The sequence below is a fragment of the Gambusia affinis genome, linkage group LG24 (genome assembly GCF_019740435.1).
Source record: "Gambusia affinis linkage group LG24, SWU_Gaff_1.0, whole genome shotgun sequence".
Taxonomy (NCBI): domain Eukaryota; kingdom Metazoa; phylum Chordata; class Actinopteri; order Cyprinodontiformes; family Poeciliidae; genus Gambusia; species Gambusia affinis.
In genome coordinates, this window is record NC_057891.1 from 423,249 (window position 1) to 441,312 (window position 18,064).

Consider the following 18,064-nt stretch of genomic DNA (forward strand, 5'->3'; position numbering starts at 1 on the left):
TTCATGAGTTTGAACCTCTGAGCTCATGAAGGCGTTATTGTGTTCCTCTGGTAACTAAGAACATCTATTAGAAGTCATTTATTGACGGTGCAATAATTATTCTTAACCAAACTGAATGATAACATTTAGCTATAGCATGCTAAGTGTTTGCTCTACAAATTGTTGAGGATGTGATTCTATGAATATGATTTATCTTGTTTTAGAGTGGAAGGAAAATTTCCACATTGATAAACCAAATAGTTTTTTTCCTATATATAAAACTCTACCAACAAAATGTCTCTCAGAATAATATACACGCTACCATAAAAACAAAAATCAGAATTTTTGCTTGTATCTGTTTAACAAGCCTGGTTTTAACAACCTGGGTTGTTATTCTTTTCTACATAATTCCTTTGTTTGTTATTCACTTTTGCTCAATTAAATTTCTTACATTGCAAATGTTTTTTTATTATAGTTGATCATGTTGTTTTTCTTGTCTCCTTATTTCTGTTGTTCCTCCTATTATTGATGGAGATATATAGATATTATTTATAATGTATAAAAGTATTGTTTATGTCATTTAATTAGCTCTACATCCTTATGGAGATGAAAAGAAATATGGAGTTTCAGCAGCTTTAATAAGAACCCAAAGACCATTAATGAACAAACTGACTGGTTCTGATCCAGTTAGCAAGTCGGGTCTCCAGCTGATGATCAGGAACCAGCAGAAATAGTTCACCTCATCCAGGCTGATAGAAAACTTTGAGTTTCTGTTTTGATCAAATGTTCTGGTTCTGCTGGTTTGGACTCTTTAAACCAGTTTGACTGGATCAGATGTTGGAATCAGTTCATCAAGTTTCTTTTACATTCAGGGAAATTAATTTTCTACATTTTTATTATTTATTTGTTCATATTTCAGTTTTAACCTGCATCCTGTTGGTTCAGCTCACATCTTTTATTCTTTATTCAGATTGTATCACTGCAGGTTGTCAGAGACCAGCTGGACTTCTCTGTTCTCAGCTCTGAAGTCCGACCCATCTGACAGAACTGGAGCTGAGCGAAACCAACCTGGAAGATTCTGTAGTGAAGGATCTCTGTGGTTTTCTACAGACTGAAGGCTGCAGACTGGAGACATTGGGGTATTTTAATAATATAATTATTGATATTTTAGTGAATAATTATTTATAATTGATCATAAATCAAAGTTCATTTCTTCTGTTCTAATCAATATTTTCTAAGTTTGTTCCTGGACTTGGATCCAGAGTTTAATTTAGTCCCTCTGTGTAACTGAGTTGGACCCGCTGACCTGAGGTCAGAACAGGACAGCATTCGGACCCCCGGTGTGTAGAAATCCCCCTCATGTGAAGCAGGTCAAAGGTCATTCAACCCAGTCTAGAAAAGTGAATCCTGGAAACTGACAGGAACAAATCAATAATCAATGATTGATGCTTCAACATTTGATCAGAACCTGGAAGGATTTTACTGACTAAAATCCTCCAAAACAACACGACCCAGTGTTGTTTTGGGTCGTGACCAAAACAACACTGTTTTGGTCACGACCCAACAGTCGTGACCAAAACGACTGTTTTGGTCACGACAGTCGTGACCGAAACCAAAACCAGAGGTTCTGGTTCTGGTTCTGGTTCTGAAGTCAGCAGGTCTTTATTGAAGCAGCAGCTTGTTGGCATTAATATTCATGAGAATCTTTAACTGGTTCTGTTGGACTGGTTAACCTGCATCCTGTTGGTTCAGCTCATCTTTTATTCTTTATTCAGATTGATGGACTGCAGGTTGTCAAAGATCAGCTGTGATTATTTGGCTTCAGCTCTGAAGTCCAACAGCCTCCATCTGAAAGAACTGGACCTGAGATGGAACAACCTGAAGGATTCAGATGTTCAGCAGCTGAAGGATCTTGTAGATGATCTAAAGTAAGTAAATGTTTGTAGTGATTTCATCTCCTGTCAGCATATTGAACTCAACCCAGTTAGCATCAAAGCAAAGACCCAGTGTTCCCAGTAAAGCTGCAGCTTCTCAGTGGGAGGAGAATGGTTCAGGCTTCCTGATTGGACACAGAGACAGCAATCAGCCAATCAGAGGAGCAGCAGCTTGCTGTGTTCCTGTGTTTGTGTGGGTGTGAAGATGAGTGTTGTTGCTGTGTCCATGTCTCCAGGAAGTCCAGCTGGACTCCAGCGTCCAGCCGTCCAACATGTCTAGAGACAGTCAGTGGTCCTCATTCATCAAACTGTGGCAGCAGCAGATCTGATCTCAGATCTGATTGTTCTCTCAGTTCAACAGGAAACAACTGATCAGGTTCATCTTGGTCACAGCTCTGAGATCAGTCTGACTGCAGCCTGGAAACCATCTAGTGGATGTGCTGCGTCACTGACTGCTGCTGGAGAGAGTCTGGAAACACTCACTGATCTGATCTCTGCTTCCTTCTTCTCTCTGCAGGTTCTGATCTCTGTAAAGTAGAGAATGATCTCTGTGTCCTGCTGATCCTCAGAGGTTGAAGCTGCAGCAGTTTGAGTCTAAAGAGACTCTGATTGGATCATGATGATGACCTCTGACCTCCAAGATTTTCCTCCTGTTTGTTTTCTCATGTCTCTCATTTAGTGTCTGATATTGTTTGTCTCTTTGGATCAATAAAGATCCAATTCAAACTGGGCTCCATTTAGAGGCTTGATGGAGTTTTGATCTGAACTGGATTCAACTGGAAAGTTGATCTTTTTTCTCTCTGGTTCATTTTCATCCTGGAACCAGAAATGGTCTGAGAATGGAAACATGGGAATCATTTCCAGTTCAGCTTTGAAGCCATGAAAGACACTTCAACCCTCTTTTCTCTGCTTCTTCCTTCTGTTGACATGAAAATGTTCCTCAAAGCTCCTCAGAGAAAAAGATGCTTTACTGGAAACTGGAGAGAAACTTCAGCTTCCATCACAGAAACCAGTTGAACCAGTTTAGAACTGGATGTCCCACAGAAACTCTGATCTTAGAGCAGTTTTCAGGAACATCTGGAACCTGGAAAATTTCTTTTTATATATTTTTATGTTCATTGTAAAAAGTAAATCTTGAAGTTTTTCATCATCATTGATTCTCAGTTTGTTTTGGTTTTTACTTTTTTAACTCCATATTTCATGTTTTGAGTTTTCTAGAGAACTTTAGGACTCGATGTGTCACATCAGGATCTTTACTGTGATTTTACTGATTTATTCAACACTCAGAGAAACACTGGGATAATGTGCTGATTGGTTCATGATTGATTTTCATAATTCTTCTAATGTAAGGTGGGTTTCTGGATGTTTAATGACCAAATAAAGTTTTTAAAAAATCTTCGTGTTTTAAGCTGATTTTTTTTACTTAATAAAAGTGAAAATTAGAACAAATGAAGATAAACAAATCAATTGATTGAACATTTAATATGAAGAATATCTGCAGTTACGATATTTTTCCACGAGAGGGCAGTAAGAACTAATGAAACATGAAATTGTTCAACTTTATAGTTTTCTCGAAATAGTTTCTATATTTCTAAATAGATATTGAGAAATATAAATGTCTGTGTGTCTAGTATAATGTTTGGAATTAGAATAATTACTTTTATTAAACTCTCATTTCTGTCTGGTTAATGGTGCAGCAGATCCTGCAGGGGGCGCTCTGGGGCCTCAGTGTTCAGGTCGGTTACAGTCTCAACTCCTGAATCTTCTGGTTCCTTCCTGAAATGATTTCCTGCAGGAAAATGTTGGCTGGAAATGAGCTGAAAACTGAGAAAAACCTGAAAAAGTTCAAATCTGAACTCAGAGTTTCACAGCTCAGATCACCATGGAAACAAAGAAAGGAAAACATGGAAGGAAAGGAGTTTAATGTCACCTGGAAGGGGGCGGAGCCTCAGGTGAGTGAGCTCTAGTCAGGTTTGGATCAGAACCGGTTCAGACTCCAGCAGCAGCAGAGCAGAGTCTGGATCTGGTGAGTTTTAACTTCTTCTTCTTTTCCTCTCTCTGGGTTTTCTCTCTGTGGAGGAACCAGAACCAGAACTCGGCCCAGTTCTCCTTCAGAACCAAGCTGCTGGCTTCATGGAGCTGTGGTTCTGGTCGGGTTCTGGTTTCCTGCTGATCAGAACCAATAAACTCTGACAGCAGATTTCTACAAACTCTCTTAAAGCTGCAGTTTCCAGTTGCTGAGCTGAACTGGTTCCAGTATCTTTACTGGTTCTGCTGCTCTTCCTCCTGGTGTCAGAAAACTCTGACCTCAGAGACTCACATCTGGTTTTAGAGGAAGAATTGAGCTGAATCAGGAAAAACTGGTTTCAGGATGAAACTGCAGATTCTGGTTCATCTGGTGAATAAAAGCTGAAAACTGAAATTCCAACTTTATTCCCAGTGGATCTGATTCTTTGCAGCAGCAACCAGATCTTTCTGGAGAAGAGTTGAATTCAGCAGAAATATTAAGCATTAATTTCATTTCAAAAAGCTTTAAAGAGCAAAAAAGTCATTTTATTCTGTTGTGGTGAAAAAACTGGAGCTAAAATAAGACATGATAGCAGCTCTGTAGATTCAGAGCCAAACACTAAAACTTCCTCCGGATCTCTAGCATTAAATCCACTTCAGAACAGATCCAGACGTCCTGACCAGATCCTCCAGAGAAAAGAAACACAAGATTTGAACTTGGATCATTTGTGACTCAGCTGCTTGGATGTTTGTTTGGCTTTGAAAGGTTTTGTTTTGAAGAAGAAAGTTGATGAAGTTCACAGTGAAGACGACGTCAGTCCACCTGAAACCTGGTTTCACTCAAACCGTTTGGATTCACATTAAGGACAGGAAGTTTCTGATGCAACAAGAAGGAATAAAAGGTCAAAGTTGAAATGAAACAGAGATAAACTCCATGCTGCTCACAGATGTGATGGATCAGTTTGCACAGCTGTTGTTCCAGGAGAACAGTTTTGTTTTTCAGCTTTTGTTGATGGAGGAAAATTTGCACTAGAAGATGAGATGATAACCGACTTTCTCTGGTTTATTTGTGTGGATTTAAAGTCGTACAACTTTAAAGAAAAGCAGGAAAACCTTGAGGAGAAACCTGAGCAGCGTTCTGACAGACCAAACACTGAGAGGAACCAGAGTTTGCATCGTCAAAGTGACGACTGTGAAATCATCTGAATCTTGTGACTCGTTTCCCATCAGATCCCAGACAGGAGAAGCAAAACCTCACGTCTCCAACATGGAGATGGAACAGGATGAAGAACTTCCACCCAGCGTCACGTCACTTAGCAGATCAGGAGTCTGGCTCTTCACCTCAACACTACCTAAAACCTGGGACAGAAAGGGGTTAAAGGTCATCTCCAGCACCTATAATGTGCAACATTTCACTTCATATGAGAGCGTCTCAGTTTAGAGCCAAAACCAGCCAAGAAGCTTCAGAGTTTCCCTGAAACGTAGCTCTGGTCTATTGGCCTCAGTGAGGCTGGTTTTACTGAAGATGTGTTCAGGTCGGCAGGAAAATTTAGCGCTAATACGGACGGGAAGAACGACTCCACCTATGATGATGCTTGGATATAAGTTTATATGTTCAGATCTACATGAGATGAAACAGTCGATTTTCATCACATATCAGGACTTTCTCCATCGGTCACCCTGACATCTTTCTGGATTTATTCATTATTTACATCATTAATGGAAATTGTTCAACCGGATGTTTAGCCTTATTTTAATTTCACTCTTAGGAAGTCAGATCAAGTCAGCTTAGATTACTGTCGTTAAAAAAGAGTCACTGCAGGATTTTATTCAGTCTGATCAGAAAAAATCATTTTGTAGGAGTTAAACACAGCAGCTACATTTTATAATTTAAAACAATTTTTATTACATACAGTACAGACCAAATGTTGTCAGAACTTCTAATTGAATTCAATTAGAAAGTGTGTCCAAACTTTTGGTCTGTACTGTATGTAACTCCAAACAGTGAATTAAAAAATATCAGGATAATATATGAGTCAGTAAACTGTCAATATGACTCTGGAAGACTGTTAGTTTTTCTCTAAACTCCACATTAAGTGGATATTAAATGTAAATAATACAAAATTCTCATGGCTGTAGTTCCCACTTTGGCCACCAGAGGGCGGAAATTCCCCGCTCTGAATATAGAGGTGAGTTTGAAGAGCTGCAGCTGGTTTCTGATTTCTGTTAAGTTGATCACGTTTATATCTTTCTCATTATAAATATTAATATTACTATGGTCTGTCTAATGGACTGGCAGCTGATTTAATACATAGATGTGATATTTACATACAGATAACTCATCTATATATATTTATGATTTTGTTTTCTGGAAAACAGAATAATTATGATAAATTGGCTTCGGGGCCCAATTACATCATTTATATCGTATAAAGGGCAAATGAAATTAATAATTGCTCCGAGATTTAATATGAAACTAGCATAAAGGATTTTAGTGTGTAGTTACAGTGTGTGACCACGAGAAAGAGGTAGAGAGCGAGTCTCGTCCAAAAAATAAAAATAAAAGTTAAATAATCTGTTTGCTCGCAGAGACTCTGAGCGGAGCTAGCGATGCTAACAGACTCCAGCAGCAGCAGCAACTTGTTTTTCCACAAACTGATTATCAGCAGCTGCAGATTTAAACTCTTATGCTGAATAGCAGCGACTGTCCTTCAGTTCACTGATAATCACTCATCAATTTATTATTAAACTAGTATAAAGGACAAAGGAAATTAATAATCACTCATAGATTTAATATGAAACTAGCATAAAGGATTTTAGTGTGTATTTCTGGGAGTTTTACAGAATAAAATGTAATGTTTTTTCAGCTAAATTTCCATCTAGAGTAATAGAAAATATTCCTTTCTAAGTAATTGTTGTTCACTTTGTGTCTAAGTTATTTCCATAATTATTCTCTTTTTTTGTCTGGAAAGCAGAAAACTTACGATAATTTTCCTTCAGAGTCCAATTTATAATGTATATCATATCCTAAGAAAATTACACACTCATGCTTTCTGATAATATAATAAACTAACAAGCTAAAATGTAATTGCGGGAGAATTGAGTTAATTTTGTTTTACTTTGAAAGAATCCAAAGGAAGTACTATTCACATATCAGTTCTCTAGCTTTACTCTGGTTGTATTTACATACTGAGTCCACTAGGGGGCAGAAGGCTGCGTTAATAGTTAGCTAGTTTCCCGCTCCTGATAGGCTAATGAAGCCCTTGATGCTCTCTTCGTGTTTCTGCTGTTTTATTTCTTAAATCTTCTTTCTACTTTAACATGAAGTCAGTGTTTTATCTGTCAGCGTGAACGAGAAGGACCTCGCTGCAGCAAACAGAAAGGGGCGGGGACGGACCTCTCCGTCAGTCCCATACCTTATTTGGAAATGGGACTATTGCATTCCGGAAATGAAGGGGGCGCTATTTTCATAATCACTAGTATAAATGCCTTAAAGACGCGGGGTTAAGAGGAAAGGAAGAAGAAAGAAAGAAGTTTGAAAAGTTTTTGCACTGGTGTTCGGCACCCGATCCATAATGCAAAACCCACAAAATCAACAAAAGGTAATTTTACCTTCTTAAAAATTTTTTCACAGTAAATTAATACGCTTTTCTAGATTAGGTTGAAAATATAATTAACAACTGTAAACTAGTGAAATTCGTAATTCATACAGGCGAAGGCTAATTTTAGCATGTAGCACAGCTAATTATTATCCTGCAGGGTACCACTAGATAAAAATAGAAAAGTAGATAACATTTTTAATTGAGAAATGTATTTTGTGCTCAAACTTTGTTTTTTATTTTCATTATACAGATCCACCTGTCCATTTGTAACATTCGGAACGGAGAGAAGATTCTCCGTGTGCATAAACAAGAAATATTACTGTCCCTTTGTTCATACTGTGCCGATGAGTCGTACAAGGTACAGAACCACATAGCACAAACTGCTATGGTTCAACATAACGGTATGTAAAACTACACTTGAAAAAAATATAAAATATTGTTTTACATACTTACCAGTTTTCTAGTGTTTTTCTTTTCTTTTTAAAGGTTAATCTTTCTTTAAATATGTTTTGTACACCAATGTTAAATTTCTGGAAAGTGTAATATTTTTTATAAACTAACAGCTGCCATCATAGGTGGGTGTAGTACCCAGATGTGATACTCTGACGAGTAGCAGTACTTCAATATAATTTTTTAGTAAGTAACTGTGCAATAAATGACAGAAGTAAGAGTAAGAAAGTATTTGGTGAAATGGCTTTTATTAATGTTTTACTGGTTTTACTGATCATAATGTGCGATGTAATATTTATTTCAGCAGACATGAATAAAACGGTGCTCATAAAAAGTTATGTGCACTGTTAGGTATTTTAAAACCAAAAATGAAAAATATTAATACAAGTCAACAAATTAAGGTTAGACAACACCAAATATAACATTTTTCTGTGTATCGCGTTTTATTTTTTTCTGGATTAAAATGTGTTCTTCATTCAGTTAAGTTACTTGCATTAGGTTACATGTCAACAAAATTTACTCAAGAGTATAAGATATTGAAAAATAGCCCTAATTTTAATTTTATTTTTTTAATTTTGTCATAAGTTACAGAGTAATTGAGTAAATCTAATTAGTTAATACCTGCCCTTGACTGTTTGAGCAATATCATTTTTACAATTTCAATTAATGTTTTGCAGAATATATATTTGGTTTCTGGAAGCCATTGTGACTTAGAAAATTAATTGTTAAATCCTTCAAAATTAAGAATAATGTGAAAGAATCTACAGTGGTTAATTCAAACATGCCTTTTTTTCTACCAATCATTTGTATATTTCCAGACGTGTATTAACCTTTTTCTTTTATTTTAGTAGCTATTACGTTGTGTCCTTGCTCTATTTAAAGTGGGAATGAACCACATATTGTTTAAACATATCTGCAATGTATGTAGATGTTGTTTTTTAATTTTGTTCATTTCTTTTTGTTACTGCAGAATTCCGTATATTCAGATGTGGCCTACCTTGTAGAGACACATCTCACTTCCATTGCCCATACTGTTTTTCAACTATTGACAGAAGGGACAGGTTTGTTAATCATTTGGTTAACCACACGATGACTTTCCATAAGGTGTCCAGCTGTGCATCAGCCCAGGCACCTGTCCAACCAACAGCCTCTAACATCCAGGCAGTACAGGCACCTGTCCGCTCAGAAGACATGGTTACATGTGAAATGTGCAATCTGCGCCTGAGAAAAAAGAATCTCCGTATTCATTTGAAAAGAAACCACCAGGAAAATGTGGACCTCATTTCACAAAATCATAATTTAAGGAGTCAGTGTGTGGATGCCAGAAAAGGTGTTTTTGCTGTTAAGAAATCCGTTTATGGTCCATCAAGACCTATACATGTAATAAAAAACACCTGGTCACAATTTCACAGGTCAGAATGTGAGCTTGACAGGTGTAATGTGAATGCACAGTTTGCCAAGCGAAGTGGGATTTTGCCTTTTGAGTGTGAACACATTCAATCTTTACGCTTTTGTCCACGCGCCACAGAGTCAGAAGAACCTTTGTCGGAAACTACCCTCAACATCCTGGTTGAGAACTTATGGTTCAGTCTTCAAAGAAAAGCAGAACTTTTAAAAAATCAGCAGGAGGCGTTTTCAAATAATTCGCCGTTTTCAGTTCTTCTTTTTGGCAGTGGGACAGACACAATATTTCACGTGTCTGTCTTTGAACCTAAAACGTCGTTTTTCAGCAGACTTGGAAGGGTGATTGTCACTTATGACAAAGGAAAAAATACCTGGCATTGTGCATGTACAGAGGGCAAAAGGTCCTGTACGCACAAGGCTACAGCAATCTTTGAAAAAATGCCAGACATGTTCAAAGAGGCAGTGATTTCAGAGGAGGATGTTATGTGTGGGACAACAGCATCAGAATGTCAGGAGGAAAGTCGTTCCATCACTGATGAAGCAGCAGAGAGGATAATCAAGTATTTGATTAACCAGAAGAAAATACCTGCTGATCTTCCTGACAGTCTTGTCACCAGCAGTAGAGATGCCAAGGCTCTCAATGGGTTCCCCAAACATCTGATCCCATCAGAGACTGAATGCACAGAATGTGGACAGCACGCCAGGCTTGGTGACCCTCAGCTGGTATCTTCCACTGCCAACATATTGACTATGACAGGAGTAGTCAAAGGTTTGTAATTTACTCTAATCTGCTCTGATTACAAGTGTACTGATTTATTTTTATTTCCATAAGACTTTTTTTTTTTATCCTATTTTTATTCCGTCATGTCGACGTAAGATCTTAATAATCTTTTTAATATTCTCGTAGGTATATCAACATACAGGAAGACTTGCCCCAACTGTTCCATGGTTTACCGATATCAAGACTGGGAAGACGGCATCCACAACTTCAATGATCACCTGCTGCTGTCCGTACATTTGTGTCTGGTACTGAGGAATGCATTGCAGGTTAGTTGTAGTTTTTAATACTTGTTTAGAATATGAATATTATTTTTACACATTACAACAAATGGTAAAAGACACATTTGTGAACTTTTCATCTTCATTACTGTGATTTTGTAAATGTGTCCTAATTCTTTCCGTAGACTCACACTGCTGTAAGTCGCATAATCGAAATGATAGAATACACAGAAGGAGAGACCTTTCCTAACAAGGATCGGATCCTGCAGGCATATCTGTCATTTGAAGGTCTAAGTGACCATGACTACCAATACGCATGCATTTCATGTGGGTATCATCCTGCAGTTGTTGTCATGGATCTCCATAAGAAAGGTGTTTTCAGCATGCCAGGTAGGTTTTTAGATTTGAAACCTTCAAGTATGAAAATACTGTTATTCTAAATACTAGACTCATCTGAAATGAACATAATAAACAAAATGGAATCCTGTGTTTTTTGTTTTATTTTTAAAGTTAGTGAAATACCAAACCCACCTCAACACTATAATGGTGAAGTGAATGCACGCTCTTTTTGGGAAGCAGTTACTATGGAAGTGATTAGCCGTGGACTTTATCCACGTAAGTCTGGTGTCTATTCAACAGAGAAATTGAAAACATTTTGTGCACCAAGTTATTCAATGCATTAGTGTGCCTCAAAAATTGTATTTACTTGTCTCCATTGCATTTCTCAGCTGGCTGCAGGAATCCTTTTGTTGTAAAACCTACTTATCACAACTGGTCCCCCTGGATTGGACCACAGACGAGACGATCTGACATTTTGATAAACACAGAGAGTGAAAAAGTCCACTTGCCTGATTCTAACAGTGATGCAGAGCAGATTCTCACAGAAGAGCGGCTTGCAGATGAGGTTCTCAATCTCAAGGTATTCTCATATTTATTTATTTATTGAATTTCCTGATTGTGTTGGTCTTTCAGGAGGGTTAAATAATATTACAAATAACTCACATTTTGTGTTGTTTTAAAGCTGCCTGAGATCAGGAAACTCTGCAGTCAATGTGGAATTGACAGCAGAGGTTCTAAGATGGATCTTGTGCTCCGTCTGCGGGACAAAATGGCTTCTAGAGTCACATATAACAAGGTTTTTGATAAAGTGTGGGGCGCCTCTGGTAAGTGTGTGACAGCAACTTATAACAGAAAACTTTAAATTTGTTGTCATTTGACCCATACCAAAGTACTGTAACTGTATGAGCTAAGAAAAATTTAAATGACCAAAAACAGCCATCCCTTGTTTATCTGCTATTTTGAAAATAGAACACATTGTCATAGTAATGCCAATGCTTTTGTGAAGTTTAATTAAGTACACAACAACAATGAGCCACATAAGTTAATATGCTTTACATGTAAGGATGTGATTTGTTGTTTCAGGTGGATGGGCTGTAATCACTTGTCCCTGTGGCGTTATTTATTCTGTAACGTTTAACCTGAGAGCGGAGAGCCCCAGAGACTTTGCAGACCTTCTTTTATCCTGGAAGTTTTTTCCAAATATTACAGTGTATGACTACCCCAGGGGATTTGTAAGTCATCTAAGGAATAGGTGCCCAGAGGATTCACCATTTACCATCAACGAAGGTAGATTGGTTGACCCCACACCTGAAAACATAAGACAAGCTACTGAGAAAAACCTTGCTGTAAACTTGCCATGGTTGAAGCACAGGAAAGAACCTGAAGACAAGGGAGGACATCCTGTTACTGGCTCAGTAGAGCACTATTGTCTCAGTGATGTTTTCCACCAAGGCAATAGCAAGGACGACAAGGATGTCTTGCGGCGGATTGAGGTTGTTCCGGAACTTGTAGGAAGATTAAACAGTCAGTGTGCAGAGCAACTATTTGCAGGCATGAGGAAGAACAACTACTTCCTCAATATGCTCACCCCATCCACACACATCTTTCTGCAAAGAAACATCCTCCACCATTTCAACCTTCGGAAGAACACAAAAACCAAACAAGAAATTCTAAAATATATATATATATTAATGTAGGATTGTTTCTGTTGATAAAGGCTGTGAGAAAAACCAGCAACATGCTTGCAGCTTGGAAGCCAGCGTTGTTCAAACTCACCAATGTCCTCCTGCTGACTCTTTGGCAAGCTTAAAAACAACTGAAGCAAATAAATCCACCTGGAGTCAACAGCCTAATACTACAGAAATGACTTTGGTAAATGTTTCTCAATGTATATGTATATCAATTTTGCTTTGTGTTTGTCTTTTTAATATTTCTTTCTGGGTTTTTTGTATTAATTGTCAGTAGTCCAGAAATGGACATGTGTTTCAATATTTGTTTATAACAAATCACACTGCACAATAGTAATCCCAATAGTTTTCTATTGGAGAAATCAGTCATGTTGTAAAAAGTGAAATTTCCACAAACAAGCAGTATAAAGACATAAGTTGTACATATCAGTACATATACTTGAGGAATGCATAATATTGTGAAAAATGAAGTTAACACAAATGTATTTATCTTCAATTTTTCTTTCCTAAGCTTACTCAAGTATTAGACCAAACCAGAGATCCAGGTGAAAATGTTGCTTGTGTTGATGGGCAGGTCCTCACTAGAAGAGATATGTTCACTCTTGGGTTATCGCAAGACATCAATGGGGAGGTGAGTTTAAATATATTTCAAGCCATATGAGTGTTAATGTTTTTTTATGTTGTAAAAATATGATTTCTACAATTCTTCAAAGATTCTGAACTCCTGTCTGAAAGCTGTTGAAAGAATGTGCAGCGACAAGGTCTGTAAATTTATGGAATCTACATTTGTTTCATGATATTTTAAAGTTTGGAGTCATATAAATACTGAATGAGTAAATATCATAAATATGGAAATGACAAAGAATATCAGGCATGTCATAGGATGTGAATTAAACATAGATGACAAAAAAAGTATCCCTTTCCTCTGAACCTCTTCATTGTTCCTTTTGTTTGTATTATTTCTCCAGGGCATCAAGGTTTTTGCAGGGAACAGTCATGTAGTCCACACCTGGTTTCCACCTCTTTCCCTTGACCCAGCTCTACACCTACCAGTACATATTTTTGGTACATTTATTTTCAGCTTTGGATGTCAGATTCACCACTATATATTAATTTTGTGATTTAATTGGAAGCCGCAGGCACAAGATCTGGACTGGGTTCTGATTCCTGTGTGGCGTCCTGGACATTGGACACTATGCGTTAGTACAATACTTATTTGAAATTGACCTTCATATTTACTGCATTTCTTGACACTTGTCTAATTCATTCATTAGTCTACGGTAGTGTTCACCATCAGTGTGACATATTTTTTCAGATTCTGAAGCCTAAGCATAGGGAGATTTTCTTCCTTGATTCTATCAGTGGCTTCACAGATGAAAACCACATCAAAACATTAAGGTTTTATAGGAATAAGTTTGAAAATGGCATGTGTTCAGTATGTTATTCCGTTGTTCCACGGAGGCAAAGGTTCAGCATTAATCTTCATATTTATATAACAATAAATATCCAAATTGAATTTGTGAAAAACATTTTAATGGCTGAAATCCGAGACAAACATTTTCTAAGCACTCTTGTTTCTTTTTAAACAAGACATGGGTTAAAGCTGGACCACCAAGAGACCGTTCTGTCTCACATCTGTCTTTCATTCTCATACATGTTTATAATTTTTATGTTGTGAAATATGCCCTTTATAATTTTAAAACAATTCATATCACCAGAGAAGTCTGTCATCAGATGTCATCTGAACCATGGACAGAATTTGTTGGCAATGATGTTAAGGTGAGATGTTCTGATGGAACACTTGTGGTTCTATAGAACTTCAAGGCTGCTTATTTCCAACCATTCCTGCTTTAAATGTTTATAATCAGTACTGTGGGTAAGGCTGTTGTCCTTTACCTCAATTTAATTGTTATAATAATGACACATTAATTTTCTTCCCCCTTCTTGAATTTTCTCTTCAACACCATAGGGATTGCCTAAACAAGGACTGTCCAACAACTGCGGGATGTTTGTAGTCATGGTAACATCCGCCTCCACCCACCATATCTTTGTATGATTTGTATAGAATAATCCCATTTTTCTCAACAGTATGCACTGTACTTTGTGATGGGAGCATCATTTGATTTTGGCGAGGTAAGGAAACAGATGAGAGTCGATGCTTTCTGTTGGAGATTTCATTAAAGGTGAACCTGTGATGTCCACAGGATGATATGATGACAATACAGAGATGGTGGTGTCTCTCTCTCTTGAGAAACTTTCCTGCGAGGTAAGAACAATGGTGCACTGTACCACGTCATGTTACACATCTGTCAGTTTTTTAAGAAAACCTTCAATTTGTCCTTTTTAAAAGGTCCAGAGAAGAACTACAAAAGGAGAGAAAGCGGAAAAAAGTTGATGAGAGGCAAAATGTGAGGTAAGCTGTAGCTAAAATTCATCACTTTGTTGTTTTAAGTCATAGAATTTGTATTATGTCCATTCACAGTGTACTTTTGTTCTATGCTTAATTTTTTTTAAGTCTGAAAGAAAATCAGGATAGAAGAATTAAAAGGGTTGAAGCAGTTTTGATGTTATTTGGACTTGCATTCATCTTTCACTTAGAACAAATCTGTATTTTTACAGACTGTGTGCTGATGACCACACCTATGCCAAAGGAGCCGAGGCACAAATTGAGGTTCATTTTTTAAATTCACACATAACTAGTAATTTGGATTTGTGTATCTTTATGTGCAAATGAGACTAAAACCCTAAATGATTTTTTTAAATTAAAATTCATTATTTGGACAACTTTTTTTTAATATCATTAGAGATGAAAGGATAAGATACTGAGAGATATAAAGTATTAATTATTGTTTAATGCTCTTCACCATGCAGGTAGAAAGGATACCGCCAATCTTACAGGTAAGATTCATTCATAATCATATGTATCATCCATTCTTCCTGTATGAAAATTCCCAATGCACCTGAATATTTTGTTTGTTTTTTAGCTGCAGCTGGTTTCTGATTTCTGTTAAGTTGATCACGTTTATATCTTTCTTATTATAAATATTAATATTACTATGGAATACATAGATGTGATATTTACATACAGATAACTCATCTATATATATTTACTGGAAAAAGAATAATTTGCTTGGCTGGACGGTGAGGACCAATTGACTTTTTCACCTGAAACATGTGAAATTAGATTGTTACTACATGAAATTGATTTTTCATTAACAGGTGAGATCAACTGGGGCAAATTTTCAAAAACATTCAAGGCAGAAAACCGGACTCCTTTTGCTGTTGTGACATGTTCTTCCTGCAACCAGCAATATAAAGACTGTGTGGGATTCACTGAAATGGAAGCGAGGATGATGCTGAATAGCAGCGACTGTCCTTCAGTTCACTGATAATCACTCATCAATTTATTATTAAACTAGTATAAAGGACAAAGTAGAAATTAATAATTGTAACATAGATTTAATATTGGGAGTTTTACAGAATAAAATGTAATGTTTTTCAGCTAAATTTCATATACAAATGTACAGAACAATGACTAGATCAATAGAAAATATTCTTTTCTAAAATTGTTGTTCAACTTTGTGTTAAGTTATTTACATAATTATTCTCCATCTCTACATAACATATAAGTATGAACTATATAGATTAAACTGAGCAAAGCGAAGGTGTAATCAGGGTGGAGTGATATCAGGTGAGGTTGAGAGACAGATGGAGCCGGAGGATGGATCATTTCAGTTTATCTGAGAATTTTTAAGCTTTTAATTTAAGTCAGCAGCTTATTTTTGCATTATTTATACTGAAGATGTTTAGATAAAATGCATTAAATTGAATCGATAATACTTTCTTCCAAGTCTTTAGTTGAAGCTACATTCAAACTTTAATTAATCACTTATTTTACTTCCTGGTATTCATGTTTTGAAAGATCTCACAGAAAACGAATTTGTATTTTTGATAAAACTTTATTGGTATTTGCAATTACCAAGTGCAACACCAGTCAGTTTAGTAGTTGAGCTAAGTCCTTATAGGAAGGACTTATGGGAATAATGATAATAATTGATGCTAGCTGGTCACAGCTTCAAACCAGTATAATTCTAGTTGCCGAATGGCATAAATGAAGGCAGATTCTACTCCTGGGTTCATTTAAATGTTTTCTCTGTCAGTGTGAACTAGAAGCAGCTCCACAGAGTTGAAAACATCCTAGAGACTCTGGAGCGAGCTAGCGATGCTAACAGACTCCAGCAGCAGCTTGTTTTACATACAAGCTGATTATCAGCAACTGTGGATCTAAACTCTGATGCTGGACAGCAACGTCTGTCTTTAAGTTCACTAATAATCGTTCAAAGTTTTATCATTATTCAATTTTATCATTTAGCTCGTCTGAATGACTTTTGTAGTTACAGTGAGTCACCACAAAAGGGCAGTATAGAGTGAGTAACTTGTTAAAGAAACCCAAAATGTAAATAATCTTGTTTACGACAATGCTAAAATATTTTAAAAGCTTCTTTGAGTTTTCAGTTCTAATATTATATATTTATTTTCCCTCTAGCTTGTTTTATCTCAGCTGGTTGACTTTTACCACTAATTAATGTTTTTTGTAATGTTTATAGTTTTTCCATGTGATTCTCAAAATTACCCACAGTTAATATGTTTGTAAGGATTTTAACTGAATAAAATGTAACTTCTGTTTTTTTAAGGTAACTACAATTCCATCTGCCGTTACTGTTTCTAAATTGCTGTTATTTACTTTGCGTTTTGAGTTATTTTAATAAGTACTCTCCAGTTCAACAACAAGTACGGATCCTGACTTAATTATGCAGATTACTATCTACAGAATAAAGTCAATAAAGCTGTAGTTATTAGAAACTGTTTTGTGAAAAGTATAAAGTTGATCAGTTTTACTGCCCTCTGGTGGTGAACGTCCGTAACTACAGACATTCTTCAAGTACATTTTTCAGCCGGCTGTATTGATTATATTTGTTTTAATGTTCACATTTATCAAGTCAGAATATTTTAATGCCGTTAAATAAGTGTCACATAAACATCCTGTAAATAGTTTAACACAGCAGCTATCTTTTATGATTTAAAACTCTTTATTACAAATATAACATAGAACAGTGGTATAAAATATTTCTGAAATAATATTTGAGTCGGAAAACGGTGGATATAACTGAGGAAGATTGTTAGTTTTTCTCTATATAATGTGGAGAAGTGGATATTAAATATAAATAATGCAGCATTGTCAGTGCTGTGGTTCCCACTATGGTCACTAGAGGGTGGAAATATCCCGCTCTGAATATAGAGATGAGTTTATAGAGCTGCAGCTGGTTTCTGACTTCTGTTAAGTTGATCAAGTTTATACCATTCTCATTATAAATATTACTTTTAAAATAAATAATTTAATGTTAATATTAACTCTTCTGCCTACTTTAACATGCAATCAGTGTTTTATCGGTCAGTATGAACTAGAAGGAGCTCCACGTAGTTGAAAACAGCCCGCAGAGACTCGCGATGCTAACAGAGTCTGGCAGCAGTTTCAGATGAGTTTTTTTAGACGCTGAGCTTGCGGTTAGAAGTTAGGAGAATATTTATGATCGATTAAATTATCATTGAAACATTCAGAAGATTGATGAAGAACAAACAAACTGAACTTCTCTCAGAGCAG

The 18,064-nt window shown here is 36.5% G+C and overlaps 1 protein-coding gene and 1 pseudogene across 1 annotated transcript in view; both read left to right on the top strand.

Moving 5' to 3' along the window:
• The window catches only part of LOC122827331 (NLR family CARD domain-containing protein 3-like), a 400,427-nt gene extending 397,118 nt beyond the window's left edge, over window positions 1-3,309 (top strand). Inside the window, exons 12-13 of the mRNA XM_044110152.1 lie at window positions 1,755-1,907; window positions 2,431-3,309. Of these exons, the coding sequence (XP_043966087.1) occupies window positions 1,755-1,907; window positions 2,431-2,437 (160 nt within the window). The 3' untranslated portion in view covers window positions 2,438-3,309. The remainder of the gene's footprint in view (window positions 1-1,754; window positions 1,908-2,430) is intronic.
• Window positions 3,310-5,921: 2,612 nt separating this feature from the next.
• LOC122827349 lies at window positions 5,922-15,791 on the top strand (annotated as a pseudogene).
• Window positions 15,792-18,064: the final 2,273 nt, after the last annotated feature.